Source organism: Chrysemys picta, chromosome 10 (genome assembly GCF_011386835.1).
Source record: "Chrysemys picta bellii isolate R12L10 chromosome 10, ASM1138683v2, whole genome shotgun sequence".
Classification (NCBI taxonomy): domain Eukaryota; kingdom Metazoa; phylum Chordata; order Testudines; family Emydidae; genus Chrysemys; species Chrysemys picta.
Window position 1 is genome coordinate 66,035,627 of NC_088800.1, and position 19,950 is coordinate 66,055,576.

Sequence of the window (19,950 nt, forward strand, 5' to 3'; positions counted from 1 at the left end):
AGCTCAGTCCTTCCTAGCACCTGGATCTGCAGCTGCTCCAATGACTCCCACTGATTTCAATAGACATTTCACACACAGTGGCTGCAGAAATCGGGCCCTTTACTAGTATTTTCCAGTGACTTAAGTGTCTTAATTAAAAAGATCATTTTAGATAAACATATACATCAAACTGCGAAGGCACTTGTTTCTTCGTGGGAAGAGGGCGAATGGTCATCCACTTCTTACGCTCATTAGACATCACCAGCACCACACGACGATCTTTGGTCCATCTAAGGAATATGGAAGCATTCAAATACATAGAATACATCTACATACCGTACTATTTGTCAATAATAAAGATAATGGTTGGACCTAAAGAGCCCCAAAGCCATATGTTTTAATGCAATTTATTTAAGAAGTCTCAAACACCCGTCATGGTTGTGAGTTAAAGGAAAAATAAAGTCAGCATAAACCGTCAACTGAAGTGTGTAACATGCATTTTTTATTCTTGATTATGAACACACTTTAAAGTCTTCAGCCTTTCAGGCCAAGTTCTACTTCAACTGTACTTGCTTTTTTGCATCCCTTTTAATAGTCTTATTTCCTATACAGATCACCCAGAAGATTTTATAAAATGGTTTACTAAGAGACATTATGCATTTGACGTTATCTGTTACTCACGGGTGTCTTGCTTTGGCACTACAGTATTTTTTGTTTTTGTCTGGCTCGCTAACTTGACCATTTCTCCAGCACTGGGCGCATACAAACTTCATTTTCAAATTTAGAGATCCATGCTTCATTTGGTTGCCAAGAACCTTAAATTAAAAAAAAAAAAAAATTAAAATGGTGATTTGCATCTGCAGAGAAATCCATAAATAAATCATTAAGTACCCCTGAAGATAAGAAAGGGTTATAAAATGTTTCTAGATGTGTTACATACTAGAGAGCTTATAAGTACATCAAAAAGACCTAGATTTGCAATCTTAAAAACTAGAAGTTTCTGTTAATGACAGTATGTTAATTTTGTTTAGATTGTATAAATGCACCCAGAGCTTGTGGCAATGGGCATGCAATGTGCTGTATAAACAAAATATACATGGGAACAAACTACTAGAAAAGGATTTATGCGAGGTCCTCAGCTGAAGAAAGAATTCGAAAGAATACATTTTTGAAGGTTTATACTCTGCTTATGACAAAATAAGCAAAGTGGAAAAAAGTAACTGCACGTGTGTAACGAGAAATCTGGGAATATCTGAAGTATCCAGAAAGCTTAATTTTTTTTCTTTAAGGGGCGGGGCGAAAGAAGAGGGAATCATTTGGGGCATATGCTCAGGACAACCATTTTGGATATAAACTAGCAGTTAAATCGTGTTATAAACATTGACATCAAAACCAGTACATCACTAATCACACTAGTCCCACATAAATTTGCTTCCTGAGAAAGATGCGAGTGGAAATACCTGTGCTCCATGTGCATTTGCTTCCATATTCTGCCAATATTTCTTTGATTCTTGAGCAATAGTATCATGTGACATACCTGCAGAGGAGAAAACAAAGGTCTTAGACAATTATGAATATTTGGAAATTTTATTCATATACATGTTCAAGGGCTACTGAATCCCCCCCAAAAACAGCTGAGGTTGCCAAAGAGACACTGGTGTTACCTACCGCAAGATTTACAAAAAACAAGCACTTAAAACAAGTTAAGGACATCCTAAAATCCTACACTGTCCACATAACACAAATACATTCACAGCATCGCCTAAGTTTTCTGTTTAATTGGATCTTCCAAACAGCCTGTTTTCAAATCCTGGAGCCCGATGCCTAAGGCCTTGGTGCAAATGACCACAGGCAAGCTAGCTACAATCCTCCTGACAACCAGCTCATTTTTCCAAAAACGAGACTCCAGTTTATGTTCACAAGACTCCTATAAAAACCTTCCTCATGTACAGATCAGCATTACTCAGGAGAGAGACCCCCACAAGACTTGCAAGACTCATAGGCAGGATGTAAAAGACTGTCACATTGCCTTTAATGATAGCCAGTCTTCCAACCACTTTTCTCTCAGGCTCTGTAATAATCTCAATGTCTTCAGAGATACGGACTTTTACTGCACACCTTTCCATATAATTAAAGCCTCACCAAGGTTTCTTCTCCCCAATGTCCATGGAGAGGCTGAAGACTAAAGACATCAACTCTATCAGACTTTCAGAGTCCTTAAAAAGAAAAATAGGTCTGTGCCTGGATTTGGAGCAGGGGCAGGAAGGGGCTTCCTATTCAGGTGAGCATTCCCCTTGTTTAGAGTCCTCCAACCCTCAGAGTCTATAAATTATCAATTGAGCCTTGACGATGTCTGGACACACATAGGAGACAAGAACCCATGTGGACACTCATGTTTGTGGGATGGCCTAACCCTTTTAATAGGAAGTTTATAGGGTTAAGAGGAAATAGCAGCTACCCTTGAACCTAGACATTTTGGGGGGCAGGAAAGGATGGAAGAGCAGCTGTCCTTCCTTCCACAAAAAGGAATCTTCAAAGGCCAAGTAGAGACAAATGGGCTAGAGCAACAGAAAACTGGAAGGACTCTGTATACTTCCACATGACTGTCTTCCTCTGAAACTTTTCTTGGCCTGGGGTGATCCTAAGTTGGCCGATACACTTCCAGACACAGAGTGTGGAGCTGATCTGATGCTCCTTCTCCACAGAAGAAGTACGTTCAGAGTGACAGTCTGGGCAAAAAAGGGACTCAACTACGGAACACCGTATCATCTCCACATTGCTCACACTACCCTTTTTTTGGGCATCATCGCCACCCAGGATGATCAACCCAACTAATATTTAAAGCAGTGTTCCCTCACATGCAAAGTAGAGAGAGTAGCTGAGGTCCACTGCAAGTTGGTTGGAGGGACCACCACTTTCCTGAAGAAAGGAGATTTAACAATAAGGAAATTTTGTAGCAATATTAAGCCATTATAGAGCTAGAGGAACAAAAACACTGGACAAGTAAAAAAATTCAAAAAACTGGATCAATGACCTGTAACAAAAAGATACGCCTGATCAATATCTTTCACACACTGCAGAAATATTCCCCTTTGCCTTCAAAGTAAATATCTCAATTTCTAGTCAAAGCAATTTTGTAATAAAATTAAAACATGAAAGCTAAAAACCTCAAACACCTGTCAGGGATGGTATAGATAATACTTAGTCTTGCCATCAGTGCAGGGGACTGGACTAGATCAGCGGTTCTCAACCAGGGTCCGCAAGCCCTTTCGGGGGTCCGTGGGGCCCTGTGGCTGAAACCCAGTGCCCCCAGCCCCAGCGCCCCCTGTGGGGCTGAAGCCAGGAGTGGCGCGGGGCTGAAGCCAGCAGCCCAGGTGTTTCCCCTCATCCCCCGAAGCTCCCAGCAGGCAGAAGCCCTGAGCCCATAGGCAGAGTTGAGGGGGGGGGCACAAGGGTTTGCCCCACCACCACCAAATTGCAGTGCCTTACTCAGAGTGGGGCAGTCTGGGGGCAAATCCACCCCCTTAGCTCCTCCTCTCCCCCAGACTCATCCCTCTGGTCAGGCTATAGGTGGAAAAGCCAGAGCTAGGCAGTGCAGGGCAGCTGCTCCTCTGGCTGGTGGTGCCATGGAGCAGGCAGCCGTGGCATTCTCCCATCTGCTGCTGGTGCCCAGGGCTGCTGCTGCTCCTCAGCTCCCAGTAAGCCAGTAAGAGCTGCCCAGGTGGGGGGGGGGCGACTCTGGGGCTGGCAGAGCCCTCGGGGAACAGCCACCGCAGGGGGAGCCCTCCTGGTACACAGCCCCTAGCTATCCTTTTCCCTGCAACCTGAGCTACCCCCTGCAACCCGCACACAGCCCCCAGCTACCCCCTGCCTGCACCCTGAGTGGTTTTCAGACTTTTTGAACTGAGTCCCCCATTTGAGTTCTATTTTTTGGTTGTGGCCTCCCACAACCCAGACAGGCTGGGTGGTCTGCTGAGGTGAATCAGGGGTTGAGGTGGTGCTTCCTTCCTGGACCCTGCTGTGCGGAACCGAGCCCCGCCAGCCCTTGCCCCCGCAAAATAGAAGTCAAACTATGCCCCCACTCCCAAGTGGCCCTGGAGTTTTTAATAGCATGTTGAGGGGGCCTCAGCAAGAAAAAGGTTGCGAATCCCTGGATTAGATGACCTTAAGGTCCCTTCCAGTCCTATGATTAAGAAACTATTAGTTTTGAGTTAAAGCTAGTTTCCTAATTCCTAATTGAGCAATCGTACTTAATACCCACTAGCTAGTAAAACTGACAAATTGTTTATTGGATATACAGAAGACTACAGAAAGTTATAAGAAGACACTGACTAGTGGGTCAATTAATTGCATTTCTTTTATCTTTTTGCACTGGGGGTAGGAGTAATATTTAAATCCAAACATACCTGTTTCATTCTGCATTATCCAGACTTTGAGTTCTACAAGACTGTGTGCATAAAAACACTCATCTTCTCTTAAACAGCCATAACGCACCTCATGCCTGCACAGGTCAAGCTGACACTGAGCATGAAAGGAACGGATCTTGGAATACTTTACTGTAGTTTCTCGCAAAATGTGGACAAGGCACCTGTTTTTTAAAAGAAATCAATATTTTAAGCATTGTGTAAAGTTACTGACCTTCCTTGTGCATATGGAAAGCATGCAACATGACCATTCTTTCCACCTCATATTTTATTTTAATTTTGACAGCTCTTTAAAAAAAATAATCTTATATTCTGCTAGGCAGAGTAATCCTAGATCACTACTGTTTGTGTAATTTTTACAAGTGAATTCTGTGTGACTATGAGGTCTTTCCACTTAAGGAATTAATTATTAAAACTTTGGAAAAATGTGAGTTTATACATCAGCATGCACCACAAATTGATAAATTTGAACTTTAAAGTAACAAATAAGCAGTATTCAGAGCTCTTTGTGCTCCTGGATTCTACTGTCATGGAAACTGCCATAGAATTACATAGACACCCACTCTCCTTCCTCTGATGTATGTGCACACATAACTCCTACAGAAGTCAGTGAGTAGACTGTGTACAGCCAAGGGCATCATTTGTCAAGAACAGATTTTTAAGGCTAGAAGAGACCTCGAAGGTCATTTAGTCCAACTTCCTGCATAAAACACAGGCCATAGGATTCCACCCCAGTAACCCTTGTATCAAGCTTACACGTCTCTAGCTTAAGCAGAAATTATGTTGGGCTTATCTACAGATAGCAGTAATGTGCACTGTTGGAGGATGAGGGTGATTTCTAAAGCACACTAAAGTCTCCAAGTGATGAAGAACCCATCACGTTACTAGGAAAGCTGTTCCAATAGTTACTAATGATTTGTACTGCAGTAGCTCCTTGAAGCCCCCCAATTATTGACCACTGTGGTAGGTACTACAAGCACAAATGTACTAAGAAGCTTATTTACCATCATTTAAAAATTTGCATTTTATTTCCATTTTCAGTTACTCTAGCTTCAACATCCAGCCACTTCGTCTGTTAAATTAAAGAGTCCTCTACAATATCAGAAATCTTTTCCCTGTATTGGTGCATCTAGACCACAATAGCTCTCTCTTAACCTACTCTTCGATAAAAGACGGTTACTCACCTTTGTAACTGTTGTTCTTCAAGATGTGTTGCTCATATCTATTCCAATTAGGTGTGCGTGCGCCGCGTGCACGATTGGAGAAATTTTCTACCCTAGCAACACCCGGTGGGTCGGCTGTGGAGCCCCCTAGAGTGGCACCTTCATGGCACTGGATATATACCCCAGCTGGCCCAGCACTCCCTCAGTTCCTTCTTGCCGGCAACTCCGACAGATGGGAAGGAGGGCGGTTTTGGAATGGATATGAGCAACACATCTCGAAGAACAGTTACTAAGGTGAGTAACCATCTTTTCTTCTTCGAGTGCTTGCTCGTATCGATTCCAGTTAGGTGACTCCCAAGCCTTACCTAGGCGATGGGGTCGGAGTGAGATATCGCTGAACGCAGAATTGCTAACCAAATGCAGCATCGTCTTTGGACTGCTGGACTATTGCGTAGTGGGAGGCAAAAGTATGCACTGACGACCAAGTGGCAGCTCTGTGCCAGGAAAGCAGCTGATGAAGCTTGGGCCCTTGTGGAATGGGTGGTGAGGTGCATGGCTGGGGCGCCGGCCAGGTTGTAACAAGCACGGATACAGGAGATGATCCGAGAGGAGATATGCTGTGAGGAGACCAGGAGGCCTTTCATCCAGTCGGCCCCAGCAACAAATAGCTGGGTCATCTTTCTGAAAGGCTTCGTATGTTCAATATAGGAGGCGAGGGCCCTATGAACGTCGAGGGAGTGCAGCCGTTGCTCCCTCTGTGTAGCGTGCGGCTTTGGATAGAAGACCGGGAGGAAAATGTCCTGGTTGACGTGAAAAGTTGACACCACCTTGGGAAGAAAGGCAGGGTGAGAGCAAAGCTGCACCTTGTCTTTATGGAAAACCGTGTACGGCGGTTCCGACGTGAGGGCTCTGATCTCAGATACGCACCTCCCTGAAGTGATGGCTACAAGGAAGGCTGTCTTCCAAGAGAGGTAGAGGAGTGAGCAGGTGGCCATTGGCTCAAACCTGGGTCCAGTGAGTCTGGAAAGGACCAGGTTAAGGTCCCACGCCGGGACCGGTTGTCGCACCTGCGGATAGAGACGGTCCAGTCCCTTAAGAAACCTACCAACCGTCGGGTTGGAGAAGACAGAGCGACCATGTTCTCCTGGGTAGAAAGCTGAAATGGCTGCCAGGTGCACCCTAACCGATGATATCGCTAGACCCTGCTGTTTTAGGGATAGGAGATAGTCTAGGAGAAGAGGCACCAATGCCTGCAAAGGGGGTGTGTCGCACTGAGCGCACCAGCAGGAGAAACGCTTCCATTTGGCCAGGTATGTGACTCGGGTGGAGGGTTTCCTGCTACCTATCAGAACCTGCTGCACCGAGTGTGAGCAGAGTAGGTCTGACTGAGTTAGCCATGCAGCATCCACGTGTGAGATGGAGGGACTGCAGGTCGGGGTGACAGAGGCGGCCGTGGTCTTGTGAGATCAGGTCCGGCCAAAGCGGGAGTGGAATCTGAGCATCTACCGATAGCTCCAGCAACGTGGTATACCATTGTTGCCTTGGCCACGCAGGGGTGACCAGAATCAGACATGCTCGGTCCCTGAGTACTTTGAGCAGGACCTTGTGGACTAGCGGGAATGGAGGGAACGCGTAGAACAGCTGGTCCTTCCACAGGATCGGGAAGGCATCCGACAGCGAACCTGGGGAACTCCCCTGGAGAGAACAAAACATTTTGCACTTCCGATTGCTGCATGAGGCGAACAGGTCGACCTGGGGAAATCCCCACCTGAGGAAGATGGAGTGGATGACATCTGGACGAATCGACCATTTGTGAGACTGGAAGGACCTGCTGAGGCGATCTACCAGTGTGTTCTGGACCCTCAGGAGAAAGGACGCCACCAGATGGCTAGAGTGGGCTATACAGAACTCCCACAGATGAATGGCTTCCCGACAGAGGGGGGACAACCAGGACCCCCCTTGCTTGTTGATGTAGAACATGGCCATGGTGTCTGTGAGGACTGCCACGCAACGCCCATGTAGACGCTCCCAGAATGCCTGACACACCAGGCGCACTACCATCAGTTCTCATACATTGATGTGTAGAGATAGCTCGGCTGCGGTCCATAGACCCTGTGTTCAGAGGTCCCCTAGGTGGGCGCCCCGTTCTAGGGACGAAGCATCTGTGACCAGGGACAAGGATGCTCCTTTTTGGTCTGGGGCCGGAACGCTTTACAAATCTTGCACTTGGCAGCCTGGTGAGACTTCCCTAAGCACTTCAAGCAGGAGTTGTGGGGGTCGCCCATTGGCATAGGCTTGGAGCAGGCTGAACAAGGCTTAAAGCCCGGAGCTTTGGGCATGAGCCCAAGAGGCAGGCGGGGAGGAGGGGAAAACCCCTTCCAACCCACTCTCCTAACTCTATGTACACAATCACTAACTATAACTACACTAACTATAATAACAATTATATAAACTATGGGGAAAAAGAACGCTAGGGAAAGTGGAGAACATCAAAAGTTCCACAGTTCCAATGACCGTCACGTGCGGTAAGAAGGAACTGAGGGGGCGCTGGGCCGGCTGGGGTATATATCCAGCGCCATGAAGGTGCCACTCCAGGAGGCTCCACAGCCGACCCACCGGGTGTTGCTAGGGTAGAAAATTTCTCCGACAATCATGCGCACGCGTGTCCACACCTAATTGGAATCGATATGAGCAAGCACTCTAAGAAATGAACTTTAAATCTCACTATACGCAGGCCTTTATTTACTACCTCACCAACCTGTGTTTCACCTACAAATTTTACCAGCAATATTTTATATTTTCTTCTAGATCACAGATAAAATGCTGACTGGCATTGAGCCAAGAACTGATCACTGCAGGACTCCACTGGAAACACCCCCACTCAGTCATTTTATACTATAGTTTTTTTTAATTCAATAGAAGAAATTTGAATAAAGTGCTCTCCAAACTCAAGTCCTGTTCCTGCAAGCCCATTGATGCAGGTAGATGCTTAAGACCAGGTGAAGCCCCACTGTAACCAATGGAACTCTGAACAGGAACAGAGTCTGCAGTTTACAGAATTAGGGTCTAAATTAACCATTTGCAGGCCAAGCCGGGGGGGGGGAGGAGGTAGGGGGCGGAGAAGGGGGAGAGGGAGGGCAGGAGAGAAATGTCTCAGAAATCAGTGCTGTCCAATAACTATTCGTAGGCTTGCATTTAAAAAAAAAATGGACTGACTTCACAGTATTTATCTTACTCTCATATTTGCAGTGTTTACTTTACTTAGAATGAGAAACACACAAACATTGTAAATGTATTTCCTACAGATGGTAGAGTCCCCATATATTTAATAGTGCTCTCATTGTAGTCTAAATAGCTGTAACTTTCATACATATATAAAAAAAAATCACAGAAGGAGCACTGTGGGATCTTTTGTTTTTTTAAACTTACAGTTTACCTCAGAAAATAATGAAGCTAGATATGCTTTCAAACCTTATCCTCACACAAACTTGCACCAGTTTAATTAAACTGATACAAACCCTTATGTGGATGCTCTTATTTCAGTTTAAGAGTAACTTATTTTGGTTTAGCTTAAGTCAATTAGAAACAGGTTTAAGCTAAAAAGAAACGTCATACTGTAGCTGACATAAGAGGGGTTTGTAATGGTTTAACTTTATCAGTTTAAAGTCACACCTTTAGTTAAGCCAATGTAGCTTGCCAGATACAGAAGCCCTTAGTAAGGGGCACTGATGGTTAATAGTTTCAAACACATGGGAGTAGCTGATCAATATCACTGGTTTTCTTCAGTATTGAAAAAGAAGTTATCATCACTTTTATAATTAATGATGCAGGACTATACTTTAGATAAGAAAATGCAACAAATGCATTAATTCAAAGCAAACTATCTGCTGGTGATAGAACCTTTTGCCTCAGTTTCCCACCTGTAAGATAAAGGCAAAACCTATAGCACAAAGATGCTGTCAGGCAAAATTTATGTTTTTAAAGTTGGTTGGCTAAAAAGTCTGTATTGTTACTACTACCGAAGCAAAACTACCAGACTGCTAGCAAATAAGAGGAGAAAGCTAATCTGCAGCTGTGGAATGAAAATTAGAATTCAAAATGCTTTGAAATCTCTACTACAGTAGAACCTCAGAGTTACGAACACCAGAGTTATGAAGTGACTGGTCAACCACACACACAATTTAAAAATCAAAAAGTATGCAATTGGGCAGCAGCAGAGACCAAAAAAAGAAAAGAAATACAATACAGACACTCCCTGACTTACGCAAGCTTTCCATTCCGGAACACCTTGCCTAACTCGAATTTTGCGTTAGTCGGAAACGTATACACCTGACAATTACGCAAAAAAAAAAAAAAATTAAAAACCCCTCCTATTTCTAGCTTACGGAACTTTTTCCCTAAGTGCGAATTTGCGTAAGTCGGGTTTGCGTAACCCGGGGGGCATCTGTCCAGTACTATTGTAACATATCTTATTTTTTTACTAGGTTAAGTTTTAAAAAAATGTTTTTTTTTGTAAAGGTAAGAAAACTGTTTCTGTGCTTGTTTCATTTAAATTAAGATGGTTAAAAGCAGCATTTTTCTTCCACATAGTGAAGATTCAAAGCTGTATTTAATTAATGTTCAGTTGTAAACTTTTGAAAAAAAAACAAACAATGTTTTGTTCAGAGTTACGGACATTTCAGAGTTACAAATAACCTTTGTAACTGAGGTTCTACTGTACTTTTAATTTGAAACGTATATCGAGTATATTTCAGACATACTTGTTATCTTCAAAGTCATGCATGGCAGGGTGAGAACAAGAAGAAGAATTATCCTTGTTCCTTTTGCTTATTATTCTAGGTTTGTGATCAAAGCATTTCTGAAATACAAAAACAAGGGATTAAAGAAAAAAGTTGAATATATGTTTCATATATGAAACCGCTAAAGATTCTACTAGGGATGTAGACTGTGCAAACTATTATCCAACATGCACCTCAATGCTTACAAGTTAGTAGGGTGACCAGACATACCGATAAAATCGGGACCGTCCCGATTTTGAGCGTTTGTCCTAGATATCTGTTAGGACGCAATTTTTGTCCTGATATTTTGCACCGCCGGGAGCACTCTGCTCTTTTTTTTTTTTTTGGGTCCCTCCCCCCCGGTGTCCCGATATTTTCTTCATCTCATCTGGTCACCCTACAAGTTAGTCATGAACCAAATCATTCCATAAGCAGTTCACCTTACTATCTAGCAAAGCTGTCAAATGAAAAACTGTTTAAAATTGTTTCATATCTTTAACAAAAAAGCAGTCAAATATGCCTTTAAAGAAGCACCTCACAAAGAAACATAAATAGTCCGTGGTGTTCTTGAAGGAGTTGGGATACAGTAAAGTTTATATTTCCATTTCCTCCAAAGAGAGCTTCTCGATTAAAGGCTCCTTTGCGCTCTAGAGTCCACACATCTATCTCCTCCTGGCAATACGCAAATGTGCAGTGGCCTGGATACCTACACTCTTCTTCAGCAGCAACATCTAGGATGACATGAAATAAAAGTTAAATTTGACATCGCTTTTACACAGCCACATTTATCATCACTAGATCTTAACTCTGCATTTCAGAAAGTCTGATGAAGAGCCACCTCTGTTGTAAATGAATCTACTTTTCTGGTCTTACTCCTCTCTGCAAAACTTCACTTTGAATGACCACATCGCACCTTTAACCAAGGGGAACACTGTCCAGGCTTAAGGTAGCAGTGCTTTATGGTGGGGAGGCAGGAGGTCAGAAACTGCCACAAAAAGGTGAGTGGTCATCAGCTTTGTGGTGCTGACTCACCCCCAGGGAATGTAAGGGGCAGAAGGCTTTAAATGTGCAAGCCCTGGGCATGGGAAGCCTTTTCTCCACCCAGCAGGCAAGGCAGCACCCACCCTCCCTTCCCTAAAGGTGCAAATATCAGGTTGGGTTAGGACCTGCTGTGGCTATTGTGCTAATTGCCTTTTTAGGGAAGGGAAGGAATTTTCCCCTCACCCCCATATTAAACTTCAGTGGAGTGAGGTGTTTTCCCCCCACATTCTCCAAAGGGGGTGTCAGGGTAGACCTTTTCTGGTGTGGAGAAAAGGTGGTTAGGCTATATGTTGCAACTCATTTTGTAAGTGTGGGGTGGATGTCCAGTGCAGGTAACTCCACAAGGAAGGCACTCAGTGACCAGATAAATGGCCTGGTTAAAGACCTAAAAGGAGGTGCTGGTTAAAGGAATGGAACAGGGGGAGTTGGGGACTCCTATGATTGGTACGGCAGGGACCCAACCCCCTTTCTTAAAGCCCACCTTAATTCTCCTACAAGTGGGAGTGGATGGCAAGGCCCAAACCGTTGATTGGCTGGGGGACCCGGATTAAACTACCCGGAAGCCCCGGGTAGTTATTTGAATAAACATGGAGTTGCCTGCACTGGACACTTTTATCTGCCAGGTAGTCCCAGACATCTAATAATAAAGTTGTGGCCTGATTAAATCCATATCAAGAGTCTCCTGTCTTTCTTTCAGTATAGCCGGAAAATAACTTTACTACATTTGGAACCCCTCAGAAGATGTGGAGTGTCCATTAGAGCTTGCATGTGTACCCCAATTATCCTCACAGCCTCCAGCTGTCCTTTATTTCAAGCAAAAAACAGAAAAATATTTCCACAGATATCCACTCTCTTCTCTGTAGCTGGGAGTACAAATGTTAATTTATGTATAATATCTGTGATAAACTAATCAGCTCCCTGAAGTCATAAGCAGAGGCTCATACCGAGAATCTATGTAGCAATGCTTACTTTTACATTAAGTGTCCTTGTGACCTTGGAGGTTCTGGATACTAGAGTCTGCTCTATTTAGAAATAGCCCAATACATTTTCATGTGTTTTAAATAAATAATTATAATTAGAGGAAGAATATGCTCTAAATAATCACATTCGTTTTCATGATGGGTTTCACTTAAACCTCCTCGGAAATATTAAAAATACCTATAAACAATGGAGCTTCATTCTACATTTTATAACAAAAAATGCACATGCATTACTTTATATTCAGTATAGGAATTAAAACCTTGCAATTAATTTTGTATTCAAACAAGTTAAGTTTCCTTGTTAATTCAGTAAAAACTATGTAACTTCCGTATTTTAAACATACCTTTACATATATAATATGGTCCTACATATTGAGTCTTTGTTGGTCTTGGACGTATTTTTTTCCATGATTTATCTTCAGAATTCTTTCTTTTACCAATTAGAATATCCTTTTTACACTTATGCTCTAAATTGGGATGGTAAGTGAAATCCAATAACTTAGGCCCTAAAATAATAGAAAAATTGTTTATCGTTTACATAAGTTACAAATAACTGTGGCACTTGTATTCAGGCACATGTCCAAATATGAAATGCGTGAACCGACTTAAGAATTCTTACTTGAACCAATAAATGTGAAGAGCCAAAGTAATCTTAAATAAGGGGGTGGGGGAGAAGAGAAGAAGGAAATTATGCAAATACTTACAAGACCAGACTCAACATGAAAAATAGAAGGTAATTTTAGGAAGATTTTACAGTCTTCCTTTGCTTCTGCATGAGAATAACCAGCTGTATTTTTCTGTTTTTGCAGGCTCAAATGGGTAAAGTTTCATAAATTTGTTTTGGGCCTTTAATTGCCCATCTCTAATAAGTCATTGAGAACCATGCAACTAACATCCCAAATTCAGTCAACTAAATATTTAATTTTTATTGAACTTGAACAGCCAAAGAGTGAATTCAAAGACAGAACACAACCTCAAGTAAAAGGTCAACTTTTGCATTCTGTAGGAATACAATACCAGCCCCATGGTCTAGTTGGTAGTGTTTTAACTGTCATGTGCTAAATACAGTGTTCAAAAATAGGTCTATTTTGCTTCCAAAGCCACAAATACTCAGAATGCATGTATACCAGCAAATAGATTTTAAAGTTTCCAATGCTCAGTGTCCATACCAGTCAATAAAAAGTTACCATAACCCACTAAGAATAGAGTCTGGTGCATTCCTGTCCGGTTCTCTTTGAACAAAAAGTTCATGGTGGAACTGTGTGGTTTCAGAGATGGATAGGAAAAGCAGGGGATGCAAAGAAACAAGGGAAGAAACCGATGCTTTGTTAAAGGCCAACATATGGATACATCTTAAAGTTCATCCTTCAGCATTTTCTATCTGCTGCTTTTTATTAAACATCATGTATATGTGGCATTTCAAAAATCACCTGTTGATCCTCCTTACACAATAACAAAAGTAGTATTAAAAACTACAGATAATAAACTGCAAACTACAATAACCATTCCCTAGATATGTCAGTGTAATTTTAGAAATATTATATATGTTTTATTGCTCTAATATTTCAGAATGTCTATAACCTGAAGAATAGTGCTTGATTTTAAGATTAGTCTTTATGAAAAAAAAAAAAAAAAGTTGCTTCTAGAATACAGCTGTGTAACAGCAACAGCTCAGACCTCAAAGATTAGTTGTCTGAATGGCCCAAAATAGGTTAAGACCCTCTGTGTCAATAAAGTGAAGTTAATAATTATTGCTAAGGTTTGGAAGCATCACGATAATGATTTAGAATTAGTTTGAAAGAACAATAAAACAGATGGGATGTGAAGGTTACCAGGTACTTTGAATTGCTGTTCAATTCCCCATGACCAGAGTGGGTATTGCAAGTTTTTAAGTCTTGAGCAAAGGTGTCATTCTTCAGAGTACCCTGGGGGTTGGGAGGAAAGTGAATACAGAACGTGAATGACTTTACACAGTAAGCCTTCAGCATGAGGAAAGCATGTAGTGATTGGTGGTGGTTTTAGAAATTAAGAACTCATTAGGACAAGACCACGAAATCAAGAAAAAGGTAGAAAAATGGTTGCAACTGTTTTTGAGACTCAATATTCAGATCCATATTCTGTTTGTAAATGATACACAAGAGCACTTCTAGAAACCAATAGCATTTTAATTTACAACACTGATATAGTAAATATGTATTTAATTATAGATCAAACTGACTTCCTGTGCTCCTTACCTGTTTTGACAAAACATAATTGGCAGGCCTGTCTTAGTTCATGTGTACCTTCCAATGGGTTTCTTCCAACAAGTGATGCAGATATGTTAGCAGTTCCACTGCTAAAAACATGTGAAAAGTCATTCCTAGTTTGACCTGCAATTCCCATGTAATCCTCAGTCCCAAACAAAGTATTGGGGCCATTTATCTGCCAGAAGAAACAAGATTTAACTTGATCTGTCAACCTCATTTTAATATCTCCACAACTAGAACTTAGTTAGTGAAAGTTTTCCTCAAAACATCAGATTGTCTTCATATAGGGCTCAATTGCGAGCCTGGCTGTGTATCCACACAGGAGAAAAAGGGAGGTAAGGAGCCCATATCCCCATTACAGGCTGCATACATTGCCAGACCCCACACTGGCATTGGGAGAAGTGCAGTAGCTGGTGGACTGAGGGTATGCAAATCACTAGCTCCACTCTACGCCACCTATACACCTGCCACCCACTGCTGAGTAGACATTTGGGTAAAATAAGATACATGAGCTTCAGATGCAACTACAATACAGATCAGATTGAGAGTCTTAGTCACAATATTGTTATTGCCCTGCTTGTGGACCACTGCAGTTCCATACTGCCCCTTATTTGCTGTCTTGCCACCTTGCAGTCCAGACAAAACCCATAAGAGATAACGTTTCAGACAGTTGTGACCACTTGTGGTCATTTTAAGCTTCAATGCTGCTTTTTGCTAAAAAGTTTACCAAAATCAAAAATTGGCTAGGACACTAGTAAATACAATTTACTCATCTAAAATTCCCTCTGGATTTTCAGAAAATAGTTTTTGGGGTTGTTGTTTTTTTTAAACTTTCTGTTTTGGAGAGTTGCTGTGTACTATTCAACAGCTACTGTTTTCCTACTCCGGTTGCTACATTTTAATGGTGGATAAAGCTATCCCTGCATTTTTAAAACTTTAATTAAAAAAAAAATAGAAACTTCCTTAAGCCCTGATGACTAAATATTACAGTTTTAATCCATGTGAAAGAAAATGTAAAGATACTTACAAGTAAAAGAGAGGAATTATTGCTGTTAAGTGTTGGTGTTCCATCTCTGGATAGATCTGGACAGTGATTAAGAAACAAATTTTTCAGTTATTTCCCCTCCCAGCACATTTTATTGATGTAAGACTTGCACCTGCTAAAGAGGTGACAGGGGTCAATATCTTTTCCCACTACATGCAAGTGCCTTGTAGTCTCTGGACAGAAAAACAACGTAAGTCATCTTGAGTTAATCAGTGGATTAACTTTAATAGCAGCCTCACAGATCATGTGTTGAGGCAGTCACTGTAAGGACAGACCGAAGAGAGAGAGGTCCAGAATGTAAAAGGTGGGCAAACAGGCAACAGTTCACTTTCAAATCCCTGGTTGTGGACATGGTTTGGGAGAGTCTACCAAAATTTTGCAATAGCCATTCTTCTACAAAGAATGTACAACTACAAGATTTTTGACTGATATAAGGGGGTTTATTTTTTCAGCTCTAGTTTATTGCATATTTCCTATTTATTTAGCTCATTACTGATCTCAGTATTAATCATCACTTACACCTAATTAGATTCAGTGTTAAGCATTTTTTTTTTTTTTTTAATTCACTTCCCTCTCAGGTTCGTCAAAACAACTTTAGGAAAACCTATCTAATAGTTCATGCAGAACCAGCAGAGGGCGCCTACAACACATTTACATAGATATCACATGAACAGTTGCTTTATTTTTAATTCTTGACAGTATATATTGACTATATATTTGATATATTTAAAAAAGAGGCAAGTCAAATTGCCTGAACATTTCACCACAAACCTTTAATGTTTTTTTTGACAGCTGACTTCTCACTACCATTCACAGACTTCTCTCACTCCCTATTAAATTAAGATTAAACAGAGACTCATTCCTTACCTCTTTTTGAGTCACTGATTGGAAAGGTATTTAAAGAGGAACAAAAATTTTCCAAAGAAGAAGCCAGAGGCTGTGTGTACATTTCTGAAAATGAGGCTGCTGGAACAAATCCTGCACCAACTGGTAAAGTTCCTAACAAAGTTGTGGAGAAGGCTATATTAGGAGCTACACTAGCTGATGGAATGGGTCCTCTGACTACTGTGGTTTGCTGGAAAAAAAAAAAGAAGAGAAATATTTTTACTAAATATTCATTCAGAATTTTTTTTTTCAAAAAGGTTAAGTGGTCTGCAACAGTCTAGTTTTCAGTAATTTGCTTTGTTTTAGTACAAAAACCCCATCTCTGCACAGGTAAAGGTAAAATGAAGAATATCTTGCATTTCAGTCCTTTAGTCTAAATTATTTTAGACCCTGACGCTGCAGAGACTTAACCATGTTTAACTTTATACACGGTGTATAGTCCTATTAACTTCAGCAGAACTAATCACAATATGTAAAGTTAAGCACAGGTTTAAAACCTTTGCAGGACCAGAACCTGAGAGTTTAATTTCTAAATACCTTTAAATACATAGACAAAAGAGGCCGCAGAAATTAAAGAGGCCTAAAAAAAAATCTAGGGGAATTTTAAGAAGTCGTATTCTAACATGGTAGATTGTTTCCTAGAACTTCTTTACTTTGCAATATCTATTTCAGAAATTTAGAAAGTTACATTTCTCAGTTTATTTTAAAATACTAAAAGTTAAATATTCAGAGTAACGCTTCTAAATAATGTTGCTTTAAAAAGCACTTTAAGATAGAGAATCATCACACACTTCTCAAAATTGAACCTTATTCTAAATTGTGTCCACTAAACCTGCATGAAGAATCTATTTACTACAGCCTCATTAGTATGTTATACGAATAGTATTATCTTGATTAGATTCACGCTGTTTTGGGAGGAACTATTATTCACTTTACAGTTACAATCTGTTCAGGAATTGACATGATATTTCCTTACTTCAAGAATAATGCTATATGCTAAAGTTAACATGTCAACATATGGGCAGGTTACCCCCCACCCCTCAACTGCTCAACTGGACATCAGAGAGTAGACAATTTTATGAGAGATTGCATATTTGTGTTAGCAGTTCAGCACTTCATTTTCAAATTCTTTTAGAACTGTCAGATATACACCATCTGATCTAAGTGATCTGCTATTTAATGTATCTGTCTGTTCCAGAACTGCCTCTAAATACCTCAATCTCTGACACTGCTTCATCTTTATTACCTGATAAGCATTGGTCTGATAATGCTGTCACTATTCTAAGAAGAAACTGAAAACATGACATTTCTGAGAAGTTCATATTAGAGTCAAAAGACATGGTGCAATTTGATAGAATAGGCATTACTATAGTTTACACACTTAGTTGTGAGCCTGCTTACTCAAACTAAAAACAAGATTTCATTTGAAATGATTCCTCTCCAGAAAAAATGAAAAACAAAAGTTTACCGTTACATTTTCATCTGAGTCAGGTACAGAATCAAGTAGTTCATCAAGTTCTTCTCCAATACTAATATCATCTCCATCTCCACAATCTAAACATGCTTCTGGCATAGAGAAAGAAATGTTTCCCCCATTTGCCAGCACTGCAGAAGGCAGAGAACTCTTTTCCACTTGAAGAGGCATGACGGAAGATATGGATTGCACAGGTATTGAAGCCAAGTCACTTGACACTTCCGGGACAAAGTTTGATGAGGAAACAGTAGAAAGTGTCTCTTGTTTCTCTTCTGATAAATCTGAAACAGGTAATTTGGGAAAAAGACCAAAACTTTTAGTCAAAGTTCTGCAAAAAATTTATATTCTTTCACTACTTTTAATCTGGCACAAAAATGCTTTGCCTTAAAGAAATTTAATTTTAGAATAAAGATATAGATGGTTAAGAAAAGCACACAATTGGTTTGTATTAACCAATTAACTTCAGAAGGAAATATGCAGGTGTGTATTGCATATTGGAAATATGCAGATGTGTATTGGAATGTTTGCATATTTTGACCTACTAAGCAAGCAAGAAGAGAGGGGGAGACTTGTGGCCTAAATTATCACATGCTATGCTTTATTTTGCCACACCACATCCACCCCCTCAGCACTATTTTTTCCAAATTACAGAAGTTATATCAGAACACAATATTAAAAGAAGAGGGAACAATAACAAAGTCAGGAGATTTAAATAAAGTTTGCACAGCCACCTTAACCTGTATTCTCTTATGCATATACACACAACATTCACTCAAATCCCTCAAAACCCCACAGTCTATTATGTTTAGTTTGCTGGCAAAAACAAAACAAAACACTGTTCTAAGAAGTGATATGTGAAGTTATTTCATGGACTGACTTGAGAAACTTTTTTGATCTGCCTTTATATCTATTGGATTTTTTAAAAATATTTTTAACCCTTTGAAGTAGAGACTGCATCACCTTTACAAGTCACTATGGTTTACTTATAACCTATGATAAGTGATGTGGGAGAAAACACCGCTGAAGTCATCTTTGGAAGCAGCTTTCCTGGTTGTAATGCACTTTGTACGATCACAAACACTTGACAGAAATAGAATACCAGTTTCACAGAAGTCAAACTCAGAAGAGCTCAATTAATGATTCAGAAAGAATTTTACAATTTTTTAACAATGATAAACACATCGGCACTGCACTTTGTATCTAGCTTCCTTTCATTAACAAACAATATTGTAGTCCAGGAAGACTCACCTGACTCAATATCTTCTACAGAAGAATTTGAATTCTGTAAATAAGTAAAACAATCAATCAATCAACTTGAAGAGCAACAAGGCCCTTCAAGCATACATTTTTAAGTTGACCTTATCAATCTAAGTTTGACCTAAATTTTACAAAAGCTAAAATTTATGAGAATTCAGGAGATTTCCACAATTAAAGATCAAAGAAATATGGCTTTTCAAACAAAAGCATTCCTTGCAATGTGTGCAACCCAAGCACTGCAGCCATGAGAAACTGAAATTAACAAAAGTGAGACTAACTTAATAGATGTTCATTTAGTAAAATAAGATAAGTTCTTCGTTTACTGTTTAGATTTAAATAAACTGTTTTAAAATGTTCATGTTTACTAATGTAATGTGTTACTAATTTTAGCTATCATCATCTGTTTACAATTTAGGTGGACTTTATACCTCTAACACCTGCATCTGTGCAGGTCTCATAGTACATCTTTATTAGTGTCTGAGCTGCATTCAACTCACTATCCTTAACCTATGTGAACCATTGTACTCACTTGGACATCTGTAGTACTTAAGTTGTCATTAAGTACAGAAAGCAATGGTTAACTGTATCCACGTAGCAAGACCTCGCGAATAATTAATAAGACCAAACAGAGTAAAGACATCATTTTTAACTGTAACTTTTATTCAAGGAAGTTCTTGT

At 40.5% G+C, this 19,950-nt stretch overlaps 1 protein-coding gene across 9 annotated transcripts in view; it reads right to left on the bottom strand.

Annotated features, from left to right (window-relative positions):
* Nucleotides 1-19,950, bottom strand: part of ZC3H7A (zinc finger CCCH-type containing 7A) — a 47,759-nt gene that overhangs the window by 4,996 nt on the left and 22,813 nt on the right. For 4 of the 9 annotated variants that reach the window (XM_005306747.5, XM_005306745.5, XM_005306746.5 and 1 more), the window contains 12 exons: nt 19,264-19,297; nt 18,010-18,296; nt 16,524-16,731; nt 15,639-15,694; nt 14,600-14,786; nt 12,710-12,871; nt 10,879-11,075; nt 10,327-10,424; nt 4,386-4,567; nt 1,440-1,516; nt 661-794; nt 164-269 (listed from right to left, as the gene is read on the bottom strand). In XM_005306747.5, coding sequence (XP_005306804.1) covers nt 164-269; nt 661-794; nt 1,440-1,516; nt 4,386-4,567; nt 10,327-10,424; nt 10,879-11,075; nt 12,710-12,871; nt 14,600-14,786; nt 15,639-15,694; nt 16,524-16,731; nt 18,010-18,296; nt 19,264-19,297 — 1,728 coding nt within the window. The remainder of the gene's footprint in view (nt 1-163; nt 270-660; nt 795-1,439; nt 1,517-4,385; nt 4,568-10,326; nt 10,425-10,878; nt 11,076-12,709; nt 12,872-14,599; nt 14,787-15,638; nt 15,695-16,523; nt 16,732-18,009; nt 18,297-19,263; nt 19,298-19,950) is intronic. The other 5 variants (XM_065558839.1, XM_008172829.4, XM_065558838.1 and 2 more) reach the window with 2 other exon arrangements.